This window comes from Pocillopora verrucosa, chromosome 9 (assembly GCF_036669915.1).
Source record: "Pocillopora verrucosa isolate sample1 chromosome 9, ASM3666991v2, whole genome shotgun sequence".
Lineage (NCBI taxonomy): Eukaryota > Metazoa > Cnidaria > Anthozoa > Scleractinia > Pocilloporidae > Pocillopora > Pocillopora verrucosa.
In genome coordinates, this window is record NC_089320.1 from 10,363,359 (window position 1) to 10,391,180 (window position 27,822).

The following is a 27,822-nucleotide window of genomic DNA, read 5'->3' on the forward strand; positions in this document are numbered from 1 at the left end:
TACTTTAGCTATCTTTGCTTTAAATTTTGAAATTTCTTAAATGACCTCTTAAGCTTTAGATTATGCCTAGTTGAAATTTGTTCTCAGCGCGTCCCTTCTACCGAGTCACCAGCGAACCCGAGTTTTAGGACGGAGACATTACGGTATAGCTTTCAAACTAGATTTCTGGTGTTTAACACTCCTTTCACTACAATTTTAAAAATCCTGGAATAAGATTGCCAAGGTGAAGAGGAGTTGAGAAGTCTAGATAGCCTTAGACGCTTCGAAAAATATATTTCTGATCGTGTTGGATGACACGAGTTCCTTAGAAAAATTTCAAAAATCATTTATTTTATGGTCAAAGACTTTCACCTGTTCCTCGTCGATGACGAATGTACCAGCCAATAAGAAAAATGATCATGGAACCAAATACTGGCCCAGCAATGTAATACAACTTCAAATCAGCAGTAGGAATACTATTTTCCGCATCCTGTCCGGAAGCTGAAAGGAAGAAATCTTTAAAAAATTTTCTATAGTGTGGGGTTGAGGTGGATGACACAAACCAAAACGTTTTTTGCGAGAGTGATACCATATCAAGCGTCAAGTTCAAGTCACGAGTCAGGTTCGTGTCAATTCAAATTGTTTCAGCTTTTATTTTTTTGCTATTTTTTGTTTTCCGACTTTTTTTTTTAATCACACACCTGAGGCAGAAGTCCTTATTCAACGACAAGATGAAATCCAAAAAGATGAAATAAGCTGTTTCAACTGAAGTAAAAGGTAAAATCTTAGTTCAATGAACGGGTTTGTTTGTCTTGTTCTATGTTTAGTGACTCGTGACTCGAACATGACTCGGGCTCGAAGTTGACTTTTTAAAATGATCAACTCTTCTCGCGAAATGCAAAACCCCGACTGAATGCATTAATTATTTTGCTGTGCATTATTTAAGCTACTTTCCATAACCTAAACACTTGACTGGAAATTATGAGGTCTTTCGCTTCTTTTGCCTCGAAGGTAGTGCAAATCTTCCCCCTAATATTTAGGCAAACCTTGATTCTGAATCCAACATAAAAGAACGTGCTAATAAGCGTGCTGAGTGTTTTTACTCCTATTGGAGACTCTTCCTTTCACTTCTACATGGTAGATAACTATTACCAACGTGTTTGGCAACACTGACACGAAATGATAGTTTTGATTTACCTGTTACATGTACACCAATCGACAAAGTAGCCTTAGCTATCCCAGTATGGTTTTTGGCAGTACATTCATAAATGCCTGCATCCTCAAAGTTACATAGCTGATAACCAAAGTGTTGTTGTTACCAAGTCGCTCTCCACTCTTGGTCCAGTTGATATTTACTGGTGGGTCGCCCCTCTCAAAACAATGTGTTGCAAAAGCAGAGTTCAATGCAATGGAACGGTTCTTGAGTTCAGGATTAAGTTGAGGTGGTACTAAAAAGTTAAAGCGAGAAAGTTTCTCCAGGCGTGGTATCTTTCAAGTTAGGATCCCAAGTGAAAATATTGACATGATGTGAGATAGCGTGCGAAGATAAGAGCGTGTGTGTATCTCCAACATTACATGCAGCTCGCCTTCCAGGTTACGACAGCAACAACAAACCACCTTAAATTTGTAATATCCAGGGCTATGAGTATTAACACCCATTGTTTGTTGTTACCTGGTTCAGAATGAGCTATGAAATTGCATGAGGTCGCGTCGGCGTATACTTACTTTGTGTAAGTTTACACCATCGTACATTTTAGCATCAATCGATTTAAAATACGTCCACTACTCAGTCCCAATTGCAGAGGAAAACTGTAAATATTCATGGTTTGACTGGAAGATTCTGCAATATCGATGCAATCCCACGCCAAATGAACTCTCATCTGCTCCTAGTTGTTAACTAAGTTGTTTAACTTGTATTATACTCTTTTCAACTTAATTCCAAACATTAAAGCGAAACATTACGCCTGACTGACCGGTCAAGATTATTATTAGGTGTCCTTTACTGGAACTTCCTCATCTTAATTCCAAAACTAAACCCGATATGCTCATGCTAAACTCTTTATTACGGTCACCTTGGACTTTGACATAAATGCTGTCACTGGATGACCTTCCGGAGTTGACCGCTTCACAGGTGTACCACCCTTGGTCTTTTGTTGTCACCCTGGTCAGACAAATAGCGTTGCTCTGTCCTCTAAGGGTACCATCTTTTGTCCATCGTATTTGGGGCTCAGGGAAACCTGCATCAACTATACAATTCAAGTTAACACTGTCTCCTTCTCTGATGGTATTGTTTGGTATAATAACATGAATTTTCGGGAAAGCTAAGAAGAGAAAGGAAATAACAAAAACTGAATGCTCAACTAAACTCTTTGACTTTCCTTTCACAACAGCCAATCATTTTCATCCACGTATTTTATCACTTTTAAATCTTTATCATGTGACGAATTAATCCTCCCGATTCAACTCAATTAGAAATCTCTGTAAAGTAAAACTGGTACAGAACCCGTGTCTAGCACCAATTGGTTGCGCACAAGTAACAAACGTAGGAAACAATTCAGTATTTGACCTGCTATTGAGGTAAAAAGTGCCTTATTCTAATCTAATCACATTCTTATACACATTTTCCTACCATAAATTTGATTGCAATTAACTTTAGAAACATCTCATTTACAAGTACAGGTCAAAATATCATTTCAGAGGTACTGAGGTTATTAACGCTGCTCTTCCAACAGTTTTGAGAGCACTTTAAGAGTTATTCGTTGTTTTGAAGAATCTTAGACTTGAAAAAAATTGGTCTGGTAACATCACTTTCGCTTACCCTAATCTATTGAAAATGAAAGAATAATGCTTTCAGTTATCGTTATCATTTTTTGACCCAGCTGATGTATTTTGTCATTAAATCGAACTTGAATAAAATTCAAATCTGATTGAGTGTCGCTGGAGCTTCGCGGTTCAAAGAATACGATTTAATTGATGGCGGATAAATTTTACAGCCTGCTTTCTATCACTGCAATTCCGTACTCACTTATTATTGACACACTTATGATTTTATCGTCACTTGTAACCCTATCAGCTCCCTTATTTTGTTGCATGACACAGATGTACGTTCCGTTATCTCCTTCATGGACAGGATTAATGTGTAGACTGCCATTGGAAAGTTGAATGAATCTTCTCAGGTCCACTTCCATTCCTCCTCGTTTACTCCACCTTATCTGCGGGCTTGGAGTACCTTCGGAACTACAGTGAATAATTCCAAGAGTGCCGGCAATCACACTTTGTCGAGACTTGGTCTTATCAGTAAATCTCGCCGTTGAAAGAAAAGAGATAACGTAGCCTTACTCGACGAAAGGTCGGGAACTTCGTTTACAATTGCTTCGGTTCCAAAAAGATAAGAATTTTTCACCTATGCGGTGCAGGAATAATGTAAGATAGAAGTGAAAAATAAATATAAAAATAAATGTTATCTTTCTCAAAAGATATTGAGAAACTAATCTTGGCAAGTATTACCATCCACCACTAACCTAACAGGTTCACATGTAGTCAACAATGATATTAACAGTTCAGCTCACCGTTTACGTATATTATGTAATAATGAATATATTCCAGTCTTCTGCATTCATAAGTCCCTCCGTCAGACTCCTGCACTCTGTCTATGAAGAGCTCACCATTGTCAGAAGTCCTGATCCTCTTTCCAGATGTGGAATTCGTGTCTTGATATTTACCATGAATGAATCATCTAACATAATTGGTCTTATTTTGCATGGAGCAGCGAAGCATTTCATTTCTACCAATATCCAAAAACAGTTGCTTTTTCTCCAAGACTTGTTTGTTCTTTGTTAAGACCAAAAAAAGAACAAAAGTAAAAAAAACTGGTTATCAAAAAGAAAAAAATTGTACCACTAAATGTAAACAAAAAACGTTCAAAATTTGAGAAATTTTCGAAGTAATATTGTTTCAAAGTCCCTCGTCTATTTTTTATGGTAGGGTGTTGAATGGCACTATGTAGGGAGATAGATCTCCTTCATGGTAAACTTTCCCCACCTAGCCATAGTTTTATCACACTAATTCTCTCATAAGTCTATTTTGAACAAAGTGGACGCGCCACATTTGAATTCATCTGATGATAAGTTTGATTAAACGGGATTTGATCTGAAAGAAAAGTCTTACCGGGTTGACACAACGCTTGAGCTGCTTTTTCATCTTTTCGACACAGTTCAGCAGACACATTAACATCTCTATTGAGATTTTCATCAGTACGAGGACATGATGCCAGTTGAGGTTCACTTCCTGAGCAGGCTACACCAGACATTACAAACGGAATTTCATCTTCCTTCGCATCTGAGCCAATGAACTCAGCTAGAGCATCTTCGAAACCGAGCTGACGGCAAATCACTTTAACATCATTGAAGTCCCATGCATTGCGGCAGATCTTTCCCCATTTCCCCCTGAAAAATACTTCTACTCTTCCACCGTAGTCCACATTTGCTCCATTTAGGCGAACTGGAACTTTATAAATGAAGATGTCGCTTATCAGAACAATAAATAATAATAAAAAAAGCCGATACATGATCTCAAGAAAATTTTGCTCAGTACCATTGACCGTTTTAGAACACAGACTCCAGGAGTTCCATTTGCTCCAACCACCATCAACTTTTAAATATGATGCAAAATACGTACAAAGTCAATATATTATTGTATTTTAAGTTTTCTAACAGTTTCAATGAATCTCGGTTATCTCAGTTGCACAGCATTTCAGGTTCTATTTTAAAAGTTTTGCTCTCAGAAAAGTGGAAGGTGTGCATGAAAGAGTATACGTTCTTTGTGGACCTTTAGTTAGTCCACTGATAATTTAAGTTTCTGTGTCAGTAAAAAGCAGTGAGAGCGAAAATGTCCGCTAATTGACCTCTATACTTAGATGAGAAATGAACCAGTAGGGGTAAGGTTAGGATTAATAGCTTCAATTTCACATGATTTTAATTTTGAGATCGGTCGTATAGTTTCGACTTAGTTTTCTGATTCTTAATAAAAAAGTCAATGGCTAGCTAATTCAATTTTCCACCATTCATTAATTACTATGACGTTTCTTTTTATTTTGTTTGTAAATTTTTTTTCCTGACGATTTTTCGCCCATAGCCTTAAAGTTGTCGTCCCAATCTCTATTTGCGTCAGTGATTTCATTAACGTTTACCAGACGGGCAGGGTCTCATGAACCTTGCCCTGAGCGTTTGTACGGATTGCTTAAAGAGCTACAAGCGTAAAAATTCACACTTCTCCTTCATTCATCCCATGAAACCCTAAATATGCCCTGCTTAATAGAGTTTAGAATGCGGGTTTATTCAAGGCGTGAATTGCCGTCAAGATTACCAAGGACATTTTTGAGTGCAAGTTTTCCTGGTTTTCGAGCACTTTTCAAACGCTTTTCTCGTGCTTTCCACAGGCGGTGGATTTTCACCTTGTAATAAACGTCAAAATCTTTTGAAAAAGACCACAAAATTTGCCTCGAAACTTCGCATTTGCCTTTGAAGCTTCACTTCTCGGCTTAATATTAATTTCTCAGCCGTCGTAAGGGGTTTAGTTAGTGAATAACTATGTTCATATCAATTTTAAGTTACGTCTTCGCCCTGATTTGATCCCAGACGTCCATATGGAAGTAAGATACAAATCAAGTATTATCGACTTTTCCCAATTATCCATTGGGGTATTTCTGGCTGAGGCATGTGCTCAATAATGAAATTAAAGTTATCTGCTCATAATAAACCTTAAGATATTTACTTACCTATCCTTATATTTAATGGCTCTGATTTGATCCCAGATGTCCAAGAAAAAGAAGAAACAAATCAAGTATTAATAAAAATACAGCCTCTTACAATTAATGGTAAACTCGTAATTTGATAGGATAATGTGCAGACGAGCTGATCAGCATTATGACTGACCAGCTTAACTTTTTGTTAGGAAATGTCACTACCTTTCAAATTTGTCTGACCTCAATGGATAACAGATCTAGCTTTTATAAATATGCTTTCCTGCAATAGAAATCACAGCTTTGCGTGTGCCGAAGATGCGTCAAAGTTCACCGCTCTCCCTGCTCTGTCTAATAAGGTTATTCAATTAGACCTTGACTTAAGCATCAGAATATTTTTGTGCTTCCTATTAGTCAGAACTGGCCATGAGTCACTAAATGTGATTGGAATAACACATTAATGTTGACATACCTGCATACTGATTGGCAAATGTAACGAGTACGAAGAAGAAGACCAGCTTACAGCAAAACATTTAATGACAATAGACAGTCAAAGACTTCGTGTGGGTTCTGATATAGCACAGTTTTTATTGCATTGAAAAGAACTAGAGGTTGCATGATGACGCTAGAAGGTAGTGTTGATGAATATTTGTCAAAACAGAAAACCTGCCGTATCCCAAATATTTATGAGTACCCTGTTACACGAGAGAAAGATGATTAAAAAAAAATTTCCTTTCCGAGGAAAACGAAATATTCGGGTTAGCGTGTTGGCGTAACGTTCTGTTTCAATTATCATGTTAATAATTAACAAGGACTCGTGTGAGATATAAGCGATCCTCGCAGCTATAAACACGGAACTAGTAATTGAAATGAAAAAAATTCAGGCCTGTACGGGATTTGAACCCATGACCTCTGCGATACCGGTGCAGCGCTCTACCAACGAAGCTAACAAGCCAAATGTGAGCTGGACGTAATGTTGGATCCAAATAAGCCTTGGTGAATAATGACTGGAAACATATGAAAATCATATATGTGCACTGCGGTGAAGAAATGAGATATGAGCGATCCTCGTAGCTATGAACACTACTGAACTAGTAGTTGAAATGAGACCTGAAAAAAATTCAGGTCCGTACGGGATTTGAACCAGTCATATTTCCAGTCATTGTTCACCACTTGGAAGATTTATTTGGATCCAACATTATAACCAGCTCCCAGTTGGCTCGTTAGCTCAGTTGGTAGAGCGCTGCAACCGGCATCGCAGAGGTCACGGATTTATGGGTTGAAAAGATATTTGCCGGCTGCTTGTAGTGGCCCTTGGAAATTGAAAATTGGGAAATGTATGACCTAAAAGTATTTCAGTTTTATGAAATGTGTGGATTGAAGCTCAAATTTTCCGGATTAGTCAATCCGGCAAATCATGCGTAAAACTGAGCGATGGATTGATGGATCAGATTTTGGCATAAAATTTATTTATGCAGTATCTGTCTGGCTAAATTGAGGAAAGTGCATCATCTCATCTTTGTTAGCAGACGTAGGCTTTCATTCTCAACTTGATTTGAAAAAAGTAGATCACTCTCGATTAAGGTTGCACAATAAAACAAGAAAAAAAGAAGGAGGAAAGAAAAGAAGAGGAAGCAAAAACCACAAATAAAACACGAGGAACAAAATTGAAAAATTAATAGGAAGTCTTTATGAACTGACTATGGGGCAAATGGAGTTCCTGCCTTAGACGTAGCACTGTGAGTCAATATAAAGCAGAAATGTCTTTAAAAACTGCCCTGAGACTATCAGCATCATTAATTTAGTTGATATTACCTTTTGATGTCCAGTTCTTTTTGTTCATCAAGGAAAATCTTTCGCAGCATGCACTTAGCACGGTACAATTAAAAGGAAATTATCTTTGTGATACCAAATTTGCATAACATGTTCGGACCTTTTGTACCGTGCAGACACTAAACATACAATATGCTGTCTCCTTAAAATTACTGTAAAATTAAAAATGGCCCGTTTCCAGTTGTTGGTATTTTTTAGACACACAGCTACTGACAGACCACGCCATTCTCTGACAATAGTTATCAATAGCAAAATTTTACGCCACAGGTGTGTGACTTGTGATGAAAAAAAGGAAACTGACGGAATATTCCGTTAAATTTGTTTTAATTGACCTGAGAATGGATTTAAGTCCTGATAACAATTGCCAACAAATTAAAAAATTTTCAAAGAATTAGTGAAACGAAATTTTTATATTCTGAAATTTTTTTACGTGTCTACGCTAGCGCATCGACAGCACTAATGTATCGCGACCAAAATTTCTTTATGAAGTACAATAGCGGTACCTTTTTAAATTTTAACTCGTGAGCACCTGTTCAATCCCTTTGAATTTAGATCACGAGTATATTAATTAACGGCGGTAGAACAACTGTCAAAAACAATGCTCGAAAAAACTGTCTGCCTGTTTTCAATCAGCTTGCACAAAACGTTGATAGATATCCTTATTTAGTAATTTTTTGGTTTCTTTTTACAGCCAAAAACTGCATAAGTTTTCTTCCCTCTCGAAATAAATTTGTCTTTTTTCGTAGGTAGGAATCGAATTGGGACTTAAAGAAGTGTTAAAGGGATACAGTGTGCGACAAATAATTAGCGGAAGTGTCATGGATTTAGAGGAATCATTCTTTTCAAATAGAAAAAGATGACGTTAGCAAAATTGTGCCAGAGAGAAATCTAGCACTGATCAGTTCTCTCCAGTCGCTAGTTACCACAAACGACATCTTCTGATGGTGTTCTCGGTAGACGTGGTATAATAATCATGCCTCACAAAAACCTCTCTCCGTATTCTGCGTTGTTGACATGCAGGTCGCATTAGGAGAGAGTGTTAAATTCATTCTTGAGAATAGCTAACGTATTAGCTGCGTGGCAGTTGACAGTCCACAAGCAAGCAACCATAAAAAATCCAGTCCCCACCGACACACGTTGCGGTCTGTTCTTCCATAGACCGGCAGAAATGATACCAATTTCTTGATGGGTGCACGTTTCATGATACGGCATGATACCTGTACAATGTAAAGCTATCAATAACCTCTCAATGGATTAGCTTACTGCAGTTCCGCTTTGAGCCAGGCCAAAAGGTAATTACTATACTCAAGGACTACACGAAACAGGTTCATAACCAGCACTAATCGTTCTAACCGACTTTTTTAAGCCAAACGTTTGATTCGGGAGCATATATGTCGGAGAGAGGTTTTTACTGGTAGTATCCCTCTATAAAGGCTGCAAAACGCCAGTATTCAGCGTGCTTTATTATTTTGGAGGCAAGTAATTATAACTTAACATCAAACGTGATCTTGGATACCTTCAGTAATATAACTTATTTGAGGAGACGGAAGCGTCAGGCAACAAATACACATTTTTATCGTGCAAATTGCATTTCAGCCTACTGTCTTAAAAAAGGTGATATGGTCGGAAGGGGGTAGTGGGGTAGGGTTTGATCTTCGAATTTAATTGGCTTAAAACTTTGCGTGGCATGTGGTGCCACAAGTGAACCATAAGAGTAGTATCATTATCACTTGCTCTCTCCATTTCTCATGACAACAATTAATGAGTCAGTTTTAATCCTAAATTTGTAAAGCTACCCTACGCCATCAATAACCAATTATTTTTGAAATTTACTCCTCTTTCCTAACAGGATTCAGCTCCATTTCTCTTCGTATCCATTCTTAACATATCCGCTTCAGAAAAGTAGCTTCACGCAGTTAGGTTGCAGGGTATAACTGAAATGGTCTCCATGACCTTGGATCTTTAGCATAGAGAAGAATGAGCTCGATAGTGATATCTTGGCTTTAGTTTTGGCAAAAGATTAAGTTATTTCACTATAGAATTCACGAAACGGTTGAACTTTCTTAACGGTTGATAGTCTAGTGAAGGATCATGGAAGATCGCATATTTTTGTGTTAGTAAATTTGCCACGTTTTTGTAGTTTGGAAAAATACATTTGCTCGCCTATTAAATTCATTATTCAATGAAAAACGTTCTTTCGTCCAAAAGAGTTACATTCACTATAGTTATCAGCCAGTTATCAGTTATCTTTACATTGCAAGTTATAATATAGTTTTCTTGTGAAATACTAGAATGTCAATATCATGTCTCCTCATCCTAGCTAGAGTAACTGGGCAAGTATACAACTTTCAGTTTAAAAACGATGTTATATAGGATTTGAAAATGATTTTATTAAAAATCAGATCAGAAATTCAGAGTTTTCGCGAGCTGACGACAACAAAAATGAAGAGGCTTCTGCTGATTGTGCGTGCGAAATATGTAAGTTTTCTTTACATGGTTCGAAGTATATTGAAATAGAAGGACTATGCCTTAAAATCGTATTTTGAACTTTTAAATCAACCATTATTATAGTAGGTGCCAAGGCAACCTGTGTTATATTTCCAAAGGTACCTTAACATCAATATGTGAAGGAACGATCACCCTCTTCGCTTTATAGAGAAAGTTGAGATGCGTTTGCAATAGCACTAGAACATTGAATAAAGGGGTAAGTTTCTAAAGAAACTGTGGTGCTGCGTCGGTGGGAGAGTAAAGCAGGTAATTTAGTGTTAACAACTGGGTTGAAAACGTAAATTAGCCACCGTAAAGGGTAAAAAAGCTGACGTTTCGAGCGTTAGCCCTTCGTCAGAGCGATTGGCTCAATCGCTCTAACGCTAATATTTTGCTAATATAATGTTCCTTCCATTCTAATTACACCACTTGGACAATATACAAGTGTCCGTCTAAAAAAAGATCGCTTTCATTATGAAAACGTAATTAAATTGTATCAAAATTAAAATTTACTTTCGGTATTTATGCAAGCTAATGACAACGAAAAATTAAGAGAACCACTGAGTGTGCGAACATGTTCAGTAAGTTTCCCAGTTTGTGGTCTGAAATATTTTTAGATACGCTCAAACAGTATTGATATCATATTTTTTTTAACCTTTACATTCCAAGTTATCGTAAAAAACCATGACCTTATTCAATGCCATGGTAACCTTCATAATGTTGTTAAAACGAATTGAATGACAAAAATGGAAACAAAGAAGCATGGTATTGGCTCTTAAGAATTTTTTTTTTTAACTTCAAGTATAATTCAAGCATTTTGTGTTGTTTCGAAATCAAGGCGAGGGTATATTATGTGCATTACCAGAGCTTATGTGGTAAATAGTAGCATAAAATGATTTCGTTGAACATCAGCCCACGTCAGGAATGTCTTTGATCCCAGAGACTTCAGGTGACACTGCTCTTGAACACATTTTTTTGCATTAGAATTGTTCTTCCAATGACTAAAGTGACAGGATAAAGATTCTAATTAAATTGCTGATTCACTTTCCTCTCTTCGCCATTTTTTCCGTGATCTGAGTTGACACAATAACAATTAGCTATAATCTAACTAATTCTCTACGAAGTGATTTTGAAATTCGTGGTAACTTCTTGTTCAAAAAGTGAAACAACAGCAACGACAACAACAAAAACAGTCTTCACCATCGCTAATATGTACTTCCAGAGATAGCTACAAGACTTTCAGGAACTGAGTGGAAAGTGAGACTAACACAATAAAATTACATAAAATAGCTAATTAGGAAAAAAATAGAACAAGAGTTAACAGGCTGTAGAATTTCTTGAAACGCTAGCTCTGTCTGACATTATAATACTGTTTCCAAGAAACATTATGGATTAAGAGAGGAGGAAATTTGCTGTCAGTTATCTGCTAGTGCTGATCTCTTTTCACATGTATGTTATACATTCAAATAATTTCCGTTCAATATTACAACATCAATGAGTACCATATCGATTTAGAAGAGCGTGCGAAATGGTATCAAGTCCTGTGAGATCATCGATTTTTTTTCCGTAGCTTACTTTTTTCCTTGTGGCTATAAGTGTAGACATGCTCTTGGAAATCCCCCCGTTTTCTTTGGAGTGGACCCAACATCTGCTATCAGTGAATTTTTTCTACTTTCTTCCATCTATAACCCACTTTGTTAATTTCTGCAGAAGTACCAATTTTAAGGTCATTGTTCTCCAATGTAAGACTTGTAATAAAATATGTGGTTATTGTTCATCATGGTGTGAGATGAACTTTATTCGTTTGTCTCACGATGGAGTCACTTTGGATGTTGATCGCGACTTCTTCATCAGGCGATGAGGTCAATTGTTTACGTGTCGCTATTTGTAGCACGTTGGTTCGCTGCTGTTAGTGCATTTCAATCCTCATTATTGGGGCAGTTAGATGGTGCTCCCTCATAGGTCCGCATTGATCGGCTGTTGAATTCTTTGATCGTGGGTGTCCAGGCTTAGGGTATTTCGATTCCATTATCCCTATTGATGTTGTTGGGGTGAAGTCTTATATGGATTGCCTCTTTGACCCTTCGTTGGAGAATTGTTGAAGGCCTTTTAAACTAAATGAATAACCTACTCGATTGCGAAAGAAAAACGTTACCACCCACGCCGGAAATTTCCAAAGTGATATAATTTTTCCTGATTGTGAACCGAAAAAATTTAATTGGGGTTATAAACTTCTTAGCTGGTATTAACAATATTTCCTCACGATACAATAAACACCTAAAGTGGTGTCTCTCAGTAAAAATTTCATTTAAGATGGGGGCTGATAGCAGGTTTTGTTGTTGTTGTCTTTTTTTCTCGAAGGAATAAAGACATTTTGAAATGAATAAGAAATTAAAATCGTTATGAACTACTGAAATTAAAAGTGTTTGGGAACTACTTAAATTAGAAATGTTCTGACTAGGTGTTTGGATTTTCAGACATGGTTTGATGCTACTCTAGTTTACAGATTTAATAAATGTAACTGAGAAGTTACAATTCATAGACCCAACGTTTCGACACTCCTGTCTGGTGGCATCATAAGGGGTGGTCTAAACGTTGCAACAAGTGGTTGTTTCATTTGCTCGCTAATTTGCTGCCCTTTCTTCTGACGAGGTGTAAATAGGCGCCAGGTAGTAAGCCGTTATCATCACGATTTGATGGAGCGTAGGCGGAGTTGATATGCCAGGCTTCCAAACAAAGGCGCTGGTAACGTCGATTAGTAGTGATAATTTCAGAATTATCCCACCCAATTGTACGGTTAGTAAGGCGTGTGTGCTCCGACAAAGCTGAATTTTCTTTTTTGCAAAAGGAGACGGCTTTTTGATGCTCTTGCAAACGTATACGAAACTGACCTTTTGTCTGTCCGATGTACTCGTGATCACAGTCATGGCACGGAATAGAATAAATAGCGTCTGTTCGTTGTTCTTTCGAGACAGGATCCTAAGGTTTGGTAGAAATATGTTGTAAAGTCTGGAAAGGTTTTTGAGTAACTTTAACGTTGTGGCTATCCAAAATCATCTTGATGGGTTCCGTAACACCCTGAATGTAAGGAATAACAGCAAAACCAGTCGCTGGTTCCTTCTCATCAGGAGTACAGTGTTACTAGATGTAACTGGTTTCTGGAAGTTAAGGAAAAATGTTTTGGTATAGTTCAAGTCGCGGAGGAGAGACTCAAAGGAGACGCGTCCCTAGGACAAAGAACTTCTTTATCTGTGGAGGATAATTTATCTGCTTTCCTTTGCCTCAAAACCACACAATTTGCATACAACAGCACCTACTATCAACAGGTTTTTGGTCCAGCTATGGACTTTCCCGTCTTTGCTGTCATTGCCCATATGGTAATGGAAGACGTGGAACAAAGGGCTTTAGCCACTTCACCGGTTAAAGGCCCATTTCCAACCTTGATGCAACGCGCGCCGCGACCTAATTTCCTGTAACACGAAATTCCCGAACAGAGTCGGCGAAAAGGACAACGTTTAGAAGCGCTTGAGGATTGTAAATGAAGGTAGAATATTTTTCAACGAAAAATTGATATATTTCAGAGAGAAATATGGAGTTAGTTGAGGACCGTGTCCAGCCGTGTCATTGAACAGTTTTTAAGTGTCAAGGGTTTGGATGGCTTCGTACTCTGTATACAGATTTAGCGAAAAACATCAAGTTTGAAATTTTAGGCTGCCTGGAAGCGCTTGAGGATTGTAAATAAAGGTAGAAACTTTTCGTGTAAATATTTTTTGGATTTCGAAGAGAAATATGGAAAAATATCGGACTACCGGACGTTTAATTATTTTGAGTTTAGTCACTTCATTGCAGGAGCGTCAGCGACACTGACAGTTTGCGTTACAATTCTTATTTGCTGCTTTGCATGGACAACAACCTCGACCACTCTTTCGAGCGCAAGCTCCTCTCCACTGGCAGGAAACTTCGACTGGCCCTTGGTCCTATTTAACAAGGATGGCAAATTTGATGAATGGATGAAAACGTGGTGGATCAACATTTTCACCTTCTTCGAAATACTCGCAAGGATTTTCGTATTCCTCTTTAGCAACAACCGATCGATAAGCGTTTACTACCGCGGAATCTACAAAATCAATGGATTCATCTGCTTCCATGCCGGGTTAAAACGTAGAACCGTTTTAAACAGAATTATTTTAACAAGCTCTTCAAATTCATGGGAGAAAACGTAGAAGGTGTTTTGACACAACGTGACAAGGTAAAAATAACTGACCAATCAGTGGTGCTATTTAAACAAAAGCGGTCGTTCAAAACAAAAACAAACGACCGCGTTGTATCAAGGTTGGAAATGGGCCTTTAAACCCTTGTTCTGGGAACGATATGTCAAAGATGTCATTTCAGCGGTATCCAGAAATAAAGCGGAACTCCTCCTATCGCATTTGAATTCAGTGGAGTCGTCTAGGCTAACGATAAAACCCGAATAACTACCGATTACTGCGAATAGGCGCGAATAGTAAGTGACTTAGTCAAGTTCCCCTATTTGATATTTCGCGTTACCAACCCCGGTCTTCTAGTGACCTGTCAAGGCCGTTTATTGTGCAAAACAAGACACTCCACACTTGTGCTTAACCTGCTGAGAATGAGCTCTGGTATACATATACTTAGTGCTTTGCATGGCGCTCTTCTGTAGTAATTTGTGTGACAATAGCATGACATTTTATAGGTATCCGATATCTGACTTAGTTTGAAGGAAATCGGACTCGTGTTTTGCGGAGTTAACCTAATTTTAGTTATCCCACTAAAGAAATGTTCGTTGTTTGTGTTTTAAAATTGAGTCGTTTATTGTAACTTAATATCACAGATCGAGAGTTTGGGATGCCTGTGCCCGAAATGTATGTTAGTGTTTTTGACTGGAGAAGCTTATCGACGTCTTCGTGGCAATCACGCCTTGAACGTTTTTCAAATATGTTGACACCGCATCATCCAAGTTTTACGATCTACGCTAATTCGTCAGCTAGAAAGCGTCATGCGCCGGTTGCCTCATGGGGCTTTCATTTTTCAAGGCTCAAACCACTAACTCTCTGCTAGAAACGGCTAGTTCTATTTTTATTTCATTATTAATTAATTAATTTTTATTATTCATCACTTTGCGGCACTATTCGTCACTATTCGCGACTATTCGCGGTATTCGGTCTTTATTCGGGTCGTCTATCCAATTTACCCTTGAGCGTGAAAAGGATAGACACCTGCCTTTTCTTGATTTAAATGTGTGCAGAGCGGAACAGGGGAATTTAGAGACAAGTGTTTATCGTAAACCTACCCACACTGACAAATACTTCGCTTTCGACTCTCACCATCGGTCTTCCTTTGCAAAAGGGAAAATTAAGCTTTGTCGGAGCAAACATGCTTAACAAACCATACAGCTGGATGGGATAATTGTTCAGCTGGTTGTTTTGTGAACGTTGATATATCTTGTTTGGAAATTGTTTAGGCCTGTTAGAGTATTTTGAAATTCTTATGCGATTCTTGTAAGGCTTGATTTGTTATGTTCTGCAGTACCTCACTTTTACCTTTATCTCTTGAGTGGTGCCTGTTTGATCGTTGTGATAACGCTTAATTCTCGTATGATAATCGTCATCGCTATTCATGTTTGGGTTTGTCACTGACCTTGCTTAAAATCCTCAATGGGAGGGTTTGTTTAGGTTTTGGTTCTCGAAGACTGGTTTTGTTTAATACCTTGTTTTTCATTTCGAATGTTTCAGTTGTGAGATTGTTTCAGTTAGCATTCTAAAAATATGTTTACTCTGCCAAGGTCAGTTGTCATCTAAGCCCAAACATGACTATCGATAAAGCATTTAAGAGCGTGTACTAACACCAAGACTCATGGTGCTTCCAGTTAGCACGCGTGGTTTTCAAAGTATTCTGCCCTAACTACCCAACAAAATATTTAATTTCACGGTCATATAGCTTGAATTATTAGATTTGATGTCTGAGAAATAAGACTCTAATGTTATGGATAGATGAAATAAGAATGGAAATTCTTGATTATAACCCAAATTAAGGAAAGAACAAGCCTTTTAGTCAGGTATTGCAAAAAGGTAGACTTGACGCTGTATCGAGGAATCATGATATCGATCTCTGATTGATTTGGCTAAAGTATGTTTATTAAAGCGGGAGAAGGTGAAGTTTGTGTTCATTCGACGACAATTAGAAATGAACCCTCAAAAGAATCATTGCCAAATATAATGCTAATAGAGAGCTTGTTGAAACAGGGACCGCGCAGAGGGAGGGGCTGGGGGGGCTTTAGCCCCCCCACTTATTTGCAAGAATAAAAATAAATTAAACAAAAAATAATTTAACAAAAAAATTTTCGCATTCTTCTTTAGCCCCCCCACTCGAAAACTTGCTGCGCGGTCCCTGTGAAAACCATTTCACTTATAGTTTACAATGCACGTGATACACGTGGCTTTTTGTTTGCTTGTACAGCACGAAAAAATGTTTCTTTTAGTCATATCCAAGCGAGAGAAGAATTGAAATATTTCTTACTAAAATAATGACAGCGGTGGAATTCGAAAAGTAGCACCTTAGACCCCTCGGTCACGCTTTCACACGTCTTTTCTCTATTGTTTGATAATACGTAGAGGTGATAAGGTAAGGCAACCTTCATGATTAGCAACGAGGCCACAAAGGCACGTCCATTCGGTCTAATTTCGTTCTTGGAAACCCGTATCGATCACCATTTTAATAAACAGGTTCTTTGCACGACCATACAGTATCACATGACTTTGCCAGTCGAAAGAAATGGTCGAGTTAAAGCCTTCAGCATTTAAGTCTTTCAAAACTTTTAACTTATTTCAGAGACTGGAACCTCGTACTGATTGACAGGAAATGCAAATAATCTTTACTCATTAATAGTTTGCTTACACAACCTAAATGAACAGCTGTTCTCCGCTGGCTTAATCAAGAGGGGTTTACATCTGAACTTCTTCAATCAGTATAGCATTCGCATCAAGTAATATCCGACGGAAAAATCAAGACAAAAAATGAAGACATTGGCGCTAATCAGACTCAGCAAATTAGGTACAACGGGTTATGAGATAATTTTTTCCTCTTCAAAGGATTAAAATGATACTGATTGAAGTGGAAATAGTCTTTTTTTCATAGAGCTTGCAGCAAAATAAAAGTTGTCAAACCATGGTTACAAGGAAAATGATCACAACAAAAACAAATGTATTATGTTCAAGGATGTTTCTGTGAGCTAATTACTAGTTCCCATGGAAATAAATCAACATTGGATTCAAACAGCAGCTTTAAAATTATGTTTTGGTGACTTGCAGTCTATGAAATTACACAAAAGTTTGAATTACGCCTGTTTAATTCAGAATGTTTCCCTTTTTTTCTAGTCCTGGCGTTAAGTACTACTTAGTCAAGGTCGTGACTGTATTGAATGAATATTGACTAGCATCCTTAAAAATATCACAATATCAAGGGTATCAGTGCTATATAACTACTTGAGACCCTAACGTTAGTAAACTAAACGGTCAACGCAGGTTGATCGAGTAACATCGCTTAATTAATTGGACAAACGCAAGGAGGAAGGATTGCAAAATGACTTCTAAAGCTCTTCTTCTTCTTTTCTTCATGGTGCAATTAGGCCAACCACTCTGTGGTTTACCTTTGGAAAGGCGAGATGGTGAGATATGTTTGTTAACGATCATGCAGTCTTGTTAATATTTCTTGACGTGTAAACGGCTTGCTGGGAAGCTTTGCTTCAATTTGAATTAGAGTATTTTTATTTCTGCCTGAGAAGCCAAAGAAAAAAGATAAATCTGTTCTTACTGCTTAATTTAATCATCTTCATAAAAAAAAAAATAAATAAAAAAAGAAACCATAAATCTAACCATCTTCTGTATGCCTTCTTGTGGTTAGTAAGGAAGATAAAATCAAAGTACTGCAACCTAAACAGTGGGTTGATGAGCAAGACCAGAAATTTTAAAGAAGCTAGCCTTAAAACAGCTATAAAATTAGAAGGCTGATCAAATTATCTCGGTTAGGGGGTTTGACAACCGAGGAGAATAGGAAGCCTACCAACCTGTCTTTTGACGTTCCATAATCGCCGTGTGTCATGTTTTGATCCCCTTTTCTTCACTTTTATACGAGGACCACTCAAACGTCTTGAGGTCATCGACAGGCAATCTTATAGAAATGATAACTTTTTCCGAACATGTCAATACCGTATTTAACTCATTTCCTCACAGACGAGGGAGACGATGGTGACCAAGGATTACCTACAGACGAAAAGGATGATGATTTTCTTAAAGATGTTAACGATGGAGATGTCGATGGTGGAGAGGAAAAAGAAGAAAAGGACTATGGAATAGATGATGCAGATGGCCAAGTTAATGGAGGTAGATTCAGAGACAAGTCAAATGATAACAGTAGCGACAAAGATACAGATGATGGCAGTCATGAGAGTGGGGATGACAAGGATGGTGAGAATGTTGGAAAAGAAAAAGAGGACGATGATGACACTCGTGATGATGATGACGAGGAAGGTAAGAATGTTGACAAAAATCGCCATGAGGAAAGCGATGGAGATGACAATTACAGCGAAAATGGGTACAGTGGATACAAGGACCAAGAGAAGGACGACGATGATGTTGACGATGACGACGACAAGAATGACGAAGACAGCGACAACACCAATGATGATGATGATGATGATGATGATGATGATGATGAAGGTGATGATGACAAGGAAGACGAGAAAGATGGAAGTGGTGTTGAAGACGAAGATAAGGAAGATGGTAGTGGTGTTGACGAAGGCGACTTTGACGATCAGGGTTACGAAAGAGGGAACAAAGAAGGGGATTGGCCGAAGAGTGGTGACGTTATGGACTTGTTTAAATCTGACGCAGTTTCATCTTTTAAAGGACTTTCTATTAAGTATTTTAGCATTTCCACCTGTATAAGTGGCATTTTAATTGGCTTTCTTCATTAGCTCAAACTACCAAAGCCCCCAGGTGTTAGCTATGTTTGATATTTTCCTGTTAATTTATTGAATAAAAAGGAGTCAAATATTTCAGCCCTTCCTGTCAGCTTGCCTTGTATATATGGTGCCACCAACCGTTTTTGTCATCCTGTATAAATGATGTAAAGAAATAATTAATTTTTCAGTGAAGTACTTACCATCATAACCATGCACTTGTTTTACAAGTATATGAAGACTTGTTCTACAAATTCAATATAAATTCCTCCTTATATTTTTGTAACTGAGGTGCTCATGTGTGGTATTAAACAATTGGATAAATTGAATAAATGAAGCGAAGAGTTCTTATTTTCACTGAGCCTCTTATGAAACTTTGATTTTGGATCACAGGTGTTCTCACTTCTTTCAGATCTCACGTCGACATTCAGTTGAGACCCCGCTGCGAAACGGGGAAGATTAGCCATCAAATGAGGCCCAGCGTCTCAAGAAAAATAAAAAAAATAGTTCAAAAATAAAAATAGTTCACAGTTAACGGATCATTTTTATTTACTATCTGTTGCTGAGCGCATTTAAAAAACTCAAATAAACCCTACTCAATGAAGAAATGGTCACATTTTAGCCTTCTTTCATATGCAGATGTATCTTTATTTTCCATTTCATCTTTTCATTGATGGTTGCTTACTGCATGACATAACTTGCCCCATTCGAGTAATACTTCAGAAACGACTGATCACAGCTTTCGTTCTTCAGTTATAGTGGACATATACAGATACTTCCGCACCCAACACACGTGTAATTTTTATTGACCAAAATGGATAAGTTATTGCCTATGAATAAAATTTGAGGGCGCCTGCTTATTTTTTTTCTTTTGCCATTTAAAAGTCGTGCCTATCTTGTGAGTTAAGATTTTTCTTACGATATGATATTGTAACATCTTAACTTAATTTATATCACTCAGCAAACACATTGGAAGGACTTGAAGCAATAGATAAACTGTAGACCTAGCTGAGTTTTTATCTGGTGTTAATTGGTGCTTTGCCGCCGCGGCATGACGGTGCAGATAAAGCGGAAGTGAAAAAAATAAAAATAATTTTCAGTCTATTGCATTCTCCAAAGTTATAATTAAATGTACAACGCACGATGTTTGCCTGAAGGTCATAGAAATAGGAAAAGTTAAATCGGTACGCGTATTAGATCAATATTTTCCTACTGTCTGTTGACGAATGTTTGTTTCCAGGATAAAATTAAATCGCCTCCGTAAATACTTGTAGAGCCGACCAAATTATTTCATGGGATGTTATGCTGAACTTGGCGGCACAAATTCAGTTTGTTATTGAAGATATGCTGTAGCTTCATGGTGTTAAGTGACCGAGAAATATCCATGTGAACTGGATGTATGGTGACTTTGTTTGATCAGTGCCTGTAATAGCAACACGAAATATTTGCCCGATCGTTTAATCGCCGGGGGTCATATTAGTGAGATCGGCAGTCTAATTAGGTCAATATCTGTCATCCGATGACGAATGTTTTTCCTGTGCCAAAATTGGTTGGCCACGAAAAGTAACTCGTACAGGGTAGAGAGTTTCACGGAAACTATGACACGATTTAAACCCTGTGTTTCATGCCAATTTTAACTTTCTTTAAAGCTTAATCAAAAGTCAGGAACACTGCTTAGATTGACAGAAGGAACGTATTTCAAGGATTTACCAATTGACCTTAATTAATTTGGTCAAGATGCACAAAAACATTCAATTTGTGTGACGGGAGTAGTTGCGGATAATCATATTAGTTGGATCGGTAGGATATTTGATTTAATATCTCCCGGCTGTCTGATGAATTGTATTTGTTTCCCGACAATGAGTATTTTTAGAAGTCAGAGGGTTTCAACAAGTATATGAAACGATCTGTAACTTGGGTGCGGGTGAGCTAAAAAAAAGTCGTCAATATTGTGGCATTTCTTCGATATCCTGAAAATTAGTATATGTCTGCTAATTATCAGCAAGCACCGACAAATTTATTTTTCTCTGGCGGTTGCCGTGACTCTTGCTCGTGTTTTTTTGTTCTAAATGTTTCTCATACACCATCTTAACCAGAGAATGAGAACTTAAAGTCATTATGCTCATTTCAACAATTGCTGACTTCGTAAACTGTGAGAATTACTTCAAGTTTCATTCGTAGGAATGCGTTAATACGTTTTTCCTGCAACATAGGTTGCGTCGAGGTAAACATCTAAGATGCCTCCTGCACTCAGCATCCGCTCTGATTTCACTAGTTGGTCATAAAGATTTTTTGTTAGTAATAAGGGGTGTTTGATTCTTAGTTTAATGAACTTTGCAAACCTCTGCAATTTTTCTTCAATTAATCTATTGATAAAACGTTCCTTAATAATCAAGTGGTCACATAAAAACCCTGTAAAGATAGTGACTATGCTCAGTTTCATAAATCGAAGGCTATCGATTGTGATAAGGTTTTCTAAACAAGTTTGGAATATTCCGAGCTATATAAAATTTCGTTGATCTGTTTAAGTTCAAAATTACAAGTGAAGAGATCTTGAAATCCAATACATTATCCAAATCAATTATATCAAAGCCGAAGTTTCTTCACTCAAGACTTGATACTGCATCCTAAAGATTGTCACTTCGTTGGCAAGAAATATTGTTAAAAGTGTTAAGCGAGTTAATTGTGAGAAAATAAGAATCTTTCTCGTTTTCTTCTTTATCTGCATTACAATTATTTCTTTTCCATGGATAGTAAGTTTTACAAACATCCATAGGCCACACAAATGTTCTAAAAGAGGATTCCGTGCCCACAATTTTAAAAGCACAGGCCAGACTTGAGCAAAGATCATATTGCAAATTGGTGAATAAATGGATTTAATAATGATTGGGGCGGAGGATGGAGGAAGCAAAGAAGAGCTTTTGGAGGAAGCAGAGAAGAGCTTTTGGAGGCTTCATAATAAAATGTATTGGAACACTTTTTATCGATAGTTGGCACTGAATTGAACTCGAAATACTGACATCAATGACTTCAGCCCTCAGAAATATTTTTGACACTTAATGGCAATGCAGAGGGGTCGTGCAAATAACTTGACAAAATTGGAAAGCAGTTTAATGAGGAGATCGTAATCAGCTAAACTTTTATTTCAAAGGACAGTGGAAGTTTAGCGGCGATGAAATGGGAAAGTAACTTGTAAATGGCGACGAAATGTGGATGCCTAAGACGAAAAAGTGGGGAGGAGTGCGCTGTGGCTGTATTGCTTATGAATTATCTTCTTTTCTGAATGTTATTAATGCTGCTCGGTGATATTCTTATTTGCAGGAATGTTACCTATCAGGAAAGGAGAAATAGTACATTTTGAGTTTGTCTGACCGATAAAAAAATATGTTTTACGTTTGGTCAAAAGAGTGTGACAATAGCACCAAAAACGAATCATTCAAATTGAATTACATATATATTCTATTGAGAGTTATCAAAGTAGAAGATTCGTGTATTGCTGTACATAAGAGAATCACTTAGGTTAAATGCAAGAGGTTAAAAAAATAATTTAATAAACTATTAAATTAATAAACTATTTGCTATTTTTTAATAGTTATTGCAATGTACTTTTCTATAATTGTGAATAAGATTTTTATAAACTGGCCTTCTTAGACCCGCATTAGCCGCCCTTGGTCCAGGAGAATATTGTGCCTCTTCATCGAGACGATAAGTACAATAAAGATTGATCGATTGCAAAAAATCTTAGACCTTACCCTGTGTATTAAACTACCCTGCAAAATAAGCCTTCTATTGGTTGCCCATCGCATTGTTTTGGCACATAATTTAATTGCACTGTAAATTCTTTTTCCAAATGTAGATATCGCCAATTTATTTTCAAAAAGCAAGGCTCACACCTCTGTTCACCTGTGATGTTACTTTCGGACGCTGGTATGTCAAGTTTTAACCGCGTTCGATTTGATTTACTAGTGTGAAAATAAACTAATTAAAAAGACAGGAGCTAGTCATAATAGAGCACCCACTAGCAAATAGCTTGAAAACAAATTTGAGGAATATCTCCTTACTTTAGTTGAGACGATTAAACAAAGATTTGCAACGGTCTCAAAGACCTAAAGATTTTAAATTTTTGTGATGAGGGAAGCGTAAAAAAAATTACAACGAGATTACACCGACAAACAGGTAGACAAACAAACACGTCGCGATTACTCGATATTGTCTACCATGTAGACTTAGTTGTTGTTTAGAGGTTGAAAAATCCCGATTGTGGAGTCTTTGAACTTTTTACCGCGGCAACCACAAAATTGATTATAGAATAGCGAATCCTAGCTTCATATCCTTCCAGAAATGAACTGGCGGCACAAAATACTAGGTAGGTGGTATTCTAATACTCATCCTCGGTGGTGATGACTAACCGGCTAAAAAACAAACGCTAATTTTTTTGTTACCGACAAGATGGAAAAAAATTCAAGGGACGAAACATCGACATTTACACATTTGACGTTGCCAGATTATTAACCTTAATAAATATTTGATTTGATTAATTCATCGTTAATTTATTATAAACGCCTTGCCTCCGACGATGGGTATTACAAATTACCGCCCTTTCAGTATTTTATGCCGCCTATTTCAAGTAGAGGGATAAAAAGTTAAGATTCCTTTAAAATTTTATTTTATGAGCATTTTGCTGGCTACTGCGGTGAGTAGCTCAAGAGGCTTCCGAATTAGCATATTTTTTGTCATTCTTTTCAGGGATACCTATTTTAATACATTCACTTGCAAAATAAAAAGTTTTTAAAGCTGTTGTACTTTAATTTTCAGTTACATAAACCTTTTTCTCAATAGGGTCAGTAGGTCGGTAGATATTCCATGGATATCACACTCAACCTATCGCGCAGAAGAATGCATACAGATACGTACTCTAAGATACCGAGTGCGTCATAACCTTATTTGGTAAAGCTCTTTAGCCATGCGGTTAGAGAAAATAATATTTTTTTCCAAGATGGTAAAGCGGTGTACGTGTCGTTGAAGCGTAATGATACCGAATTGTTTTTTATTTTTTTCTCCAAAGATACAAATTTCCCTCACTGGTGAGGTATTTTGTTGATCATGACAAATAGAAGGATTAAGCCAATCCCACAAACATTCATTTCAGATAAAATGATATATCTTTTGGAGGGATACAGTTATGCTCGTATGAGCTGAATACATGGGAGTATGTTAGAACAGAACATTTGTAATGTTCGGCTTTAAACAAGGTTGTAAATACGTTAACTGAATCAGCCTTGTGACCGTGTACATCATAAGACAAGCAGTTAGAATTAAAAGCAGCAAAAGCCCTTTTTAGGCTTACACTTATAGGGACTAATCAACCGAGTAATTAGAAAGAATTGATTCTGTTTTCCAGACACACAAATTATTTTAATACACGAGTCGCTCGCCTGTGACCGAGTTTAATCCTGTGAAAATTTCTTTTTTTTTTTAATTTTAAAGCATATTTGATAAAAGCCTCGACGCTCAAGTCCATCTTATAGAGACATGAGCCTCGAGGCGTACTTGAACGTGGCATGAAAGGACCCAGCCGGTTAAACTTAGCATTCGAAAGCATCGAACTGAAAAGACACATGCAAAGAACCTTTTACCGAGTTACATTTTGGATTACATCGGATCACTAGATTTCATTGATATGTCTAAATAAAATGATATGCATATAACTGCTTTAGACTGACGTTGAAGTAGATAGGGATTGTCCCTCTCAATCATGCTCAAAATAAATCCTCGATGTTCACTTAGAAAATCGACGTTGTTTGAGATACCGTCTAGAGCAATTGGAAAATAGGAGTATAATTTAAAATGGAAGTAGTTGCAGTCTCTTCCTTCATGTTGTCCTTGTGTGTAATACTTGCGCACTTATTATCAAATGGGATAAAAATGTATCGTTTCTAAGAGTCTTCGTACGTGCGTTCCACACAGACGAACATTGCCATGACTTAGTTACTTTTCTTGCGCTGGGGATGTTGATTTTAACTAAAATGACTTTGCAGAAAATAATCTTTGCTGAAAGTTTATTTTGTTGACGGTGGCGTTTCTTGTCCCGTATCTGTAATTTTGCTCAACTATCATAGTAACAGGAGAAAAACGAAAATACCCATGAGCTTAAAATTTTGTTGGATAAAAATCGTTTTATCGTTTTTTGCAGCAATTGTTCTATGCTGTTCTATGATAACCCAGGATGAAGGAAGCCAAAAATAGATGGGCTTCACCACTGGAAAACATTCAGTCAGCAAATCATCAACGATACAAACCTAACAGTTGGACTCTTATGGGATGAACTTGGCAATGATAGCTCTTCGTTTTATTAGCATTTACCTTCCACCATTAGATTATTGTCAGTCATAGTTGTGAGTGTCCGTTCAGCCAAAATTGTGAATTGCTTTGATTAATAGCTTTAATTTTATTACCGGCTTCTACTGATTGTTGTAGTTAATTATATAATTTTCAGCGTTTCCAACCATAATTCTTGAGCCGATGTTAGAAAAACGAGGAAACTTCGAGATGATCGCAGGACTCTCTAGGTTTAAACCAAAGTAATCATATCTTGAAGTCAGTGGCTCAGCGCATGTCGTATATTGGCTGAAATGACCAAATCTTAAGAGGCACTCATTTGGTTCTCAAGACAACTAGGAAAAATATGCAAAGGAAATAGACTGTGTGCTTGAAAAATAAGGCAATATCAAGCAATGAGTAAGAAAGTTAGTAATGAACCACTGAAGGCCACTAAACTTTCTACTGTGAAGCAAAAGAAAACAGGGTTTAGAAAACGGAATTAAAACAACGTAAGGTATCGGGTGTTTTGAGAAGTTTTTGCAACGAAGAACTGAAGGAAATAGTAGTTTCATTTCTTCTAAGCACTGTTTCTAATCCAGTTGAGCTTCAAAGAACTAATGTGTATCGCAGTGCCTTGCATGACTATGAAAATCGCGATCGATAGCGCACAGTTTTTACTAAGTAAAGGACTGAAAATTTATCTTGTTGGATCGATAATTTGTTCGGATTGTCATAAGCTCCCCCTTGATAATCCGGCGTCTCTTAATTTATCGGAAATTTGGATTGGATTGTAACGAGAACACCTTTCCTGCAATATTCAAATGATGTCTAAAATCCGTGATACACTTCAAATTCATCACGATATCCCATAGAAAAAACTCCAATAAAACGATCTCTAATATCGATTTGCGGTCTGCGGCGTCTTAATGCCAAACTTGTTCCAAGGTCGTTGGTTTTTGTACGTGTTAGTTGACGCGATTTTTCAGGCAGTTCGATCTGTTATTTAAATTACTCACACTCGTTTTCAACATTCTCATGACTCGACTCGAGAACATAAATATATCTGCTGCGTTCTAAAGCAGACGTTTAAACAATATACCCCTACCCGGGTTTTACTTAATTATGACAACTATGAAACCAACCTAAAAAATAAGGGAAGGCTCCATGAATCCGTTTCGCGGGTAAGAAATGATTAACATGATTTGGGTGCGGTTGTTGAGGTTCCTATCTCTCATAATGAACTTATGTATGACGTTTACGGCAATGACAACCGCAAAAAATGATTGCTATTATTTCCTACAATTAACTAATTAGCCTCGTGGAAAAACAAAAACTCTCTTCCACGTCTAACGCAAAGTGCACAATGGTGGAAAGCAGACAGCAAGAATTTTAAAATTTACCTTAACCGTTTGCATGAAAGCCACGGTCAACCTCTCAACTGCTGGGCCTTAACGAAGTTTTTTTTATCGTTCGACGTAAATTACCATATTTAATTCGCAGACGTTTCTCTTTCGGTGCTCGCATGGAATGTTCCTTTTGATTTTATTTCCCGAAAACAGAGATTGATATTATTTATGCAGGCCTTGCAAACAGCTTGACACAAACTCATCTCATATATCATAAAGTAATTTTATTTTAGGCATAAATTCTAAACTTAAACTACTTCAGTTTTGTTTTATTTATTTCATGTTTTCTTGCCCTGGATACATAGAGCCGAAAACATCAACATGGCGCATGCTCGTTGCTTTTACCATACACCAGATTACCGGCAATCCAGAGATGCCGGTGACAATGAGCACACCTTTCCGTCCTACTTAGCTAATATCTTAAGTACCATTCTTTTATTTTTTTTATTTTATTTTATTTTTTTGGTGACGAATGAAGAGTAGCCTGCATGACAAACATGACGTCGAAAAGGTTTTATTTTAGAGAAAGATGTTTTTCGTCTTGTCACGAGCGTGGGACAAAGAAAACATTCTGAGTTCCCATGAGGAATCGAATCTCCTTTGTCGGAAAATGATCTACGGCTCGAGTTTCGTAAGAGTAATTACAGGCTCCCGCATTAACCTGATTTTTTTTTTCAGTTGTTTATTTTTCCTCTCTTTTTGTTTTACTTTCATAAGGACGGAATTAAGTACAACTACCAAGATGCTAAAATGCATCGCGCGGCATAAGTGGAATTTTAAGAGCATTTACATAAGGACCAATTTAGCGGAAGAGATAAGATCAGACTGAGTTAAGTAACATAAGCAACGCCACCAAAATGGCTATTTCAGAACTATTGGCTTTATATTGTAGTCTGTAAACACTTGTTTCTATGGTTACTTATTCCGTGAGTTTCAGTGGCATAAAAAGGTCAACAAAGCAGATACTTAATGGGGGTATTAAAAGAATTATTTAACTTTCTCAAATTTCCGATCACAACTATCGGTTAGGCGTAATTTTCAATACGAAATTTCCAACCTACGTGATACTCTTCCTGCCA

General features: G+C 37.3%; 1 protein-coding gene, 1 long non-coding RNA gene and 1 pseudogene across 2 annotated transcripts; 1 reads left to right on the top strand and 2 right to left on the bottom strand.

Moving 5' to 3' along the window:
• Positions 1-337: 337 nt before the first annotated feature.
• On the bottom strand, positions 338-4,546 carry LOC131793910 (peroxidasin homolog; annotated as a pseudogene).
• A 12,738-nt stretch (positions 4,547-17,284) lies between these two features.
• On the bottom strand, positions 17,285-26,872 carry LOC136283628 (uncharacterized). Its single transcript, XR_010718890.1, has 3 exons — positions 26,738-26,872; positions 18,123-18,318; positions 17,285-17,705 (listed from the first exon to the last, which is right to left on the bottom strand). It is a non-coding gene; the product is annotated as an uncharacterized lncRNA (long non-coding RNA).
• On the top strand, positions 17,576-20,574 carry LOC131793865 (germ cell nuclear acidic protein-like). Its single transcript, XM_059111366.2, has 2 exons — positions 17,576-17,723; positions 18,289-20,574. Exons 1-2 carry the CDS (start codon positions 17,639-17,641, stop codon positions 19,029-19,031), a joined length of 828 nt encoding a protein of 275 aa, XP_058967349.2. The 5' UTR covers positions 17,576-17,638; the 3' UTR covers positions 19,032-20,574.
• Positions 26,873-27,822: the final 950 nt, after the last annotated feature.

Bases quoted from the DNA above. Each gene is read 5' to 3' on its own strand.
- LOC131793865 (XM_059111366.2), top strand. From the start codon at position 17,639: ATGACTTCTAAAGCTCTTCTTCTTCTTTTCTTCATGGTGCAATTAGGC. The intron at 17,724-18,288 runs GTGAGATATGTT...ATTTCCTCACAG, and splicing joins ACCTTTGGAAAGGCGAGATG to ACGAGGGAGACGATGGTGAC.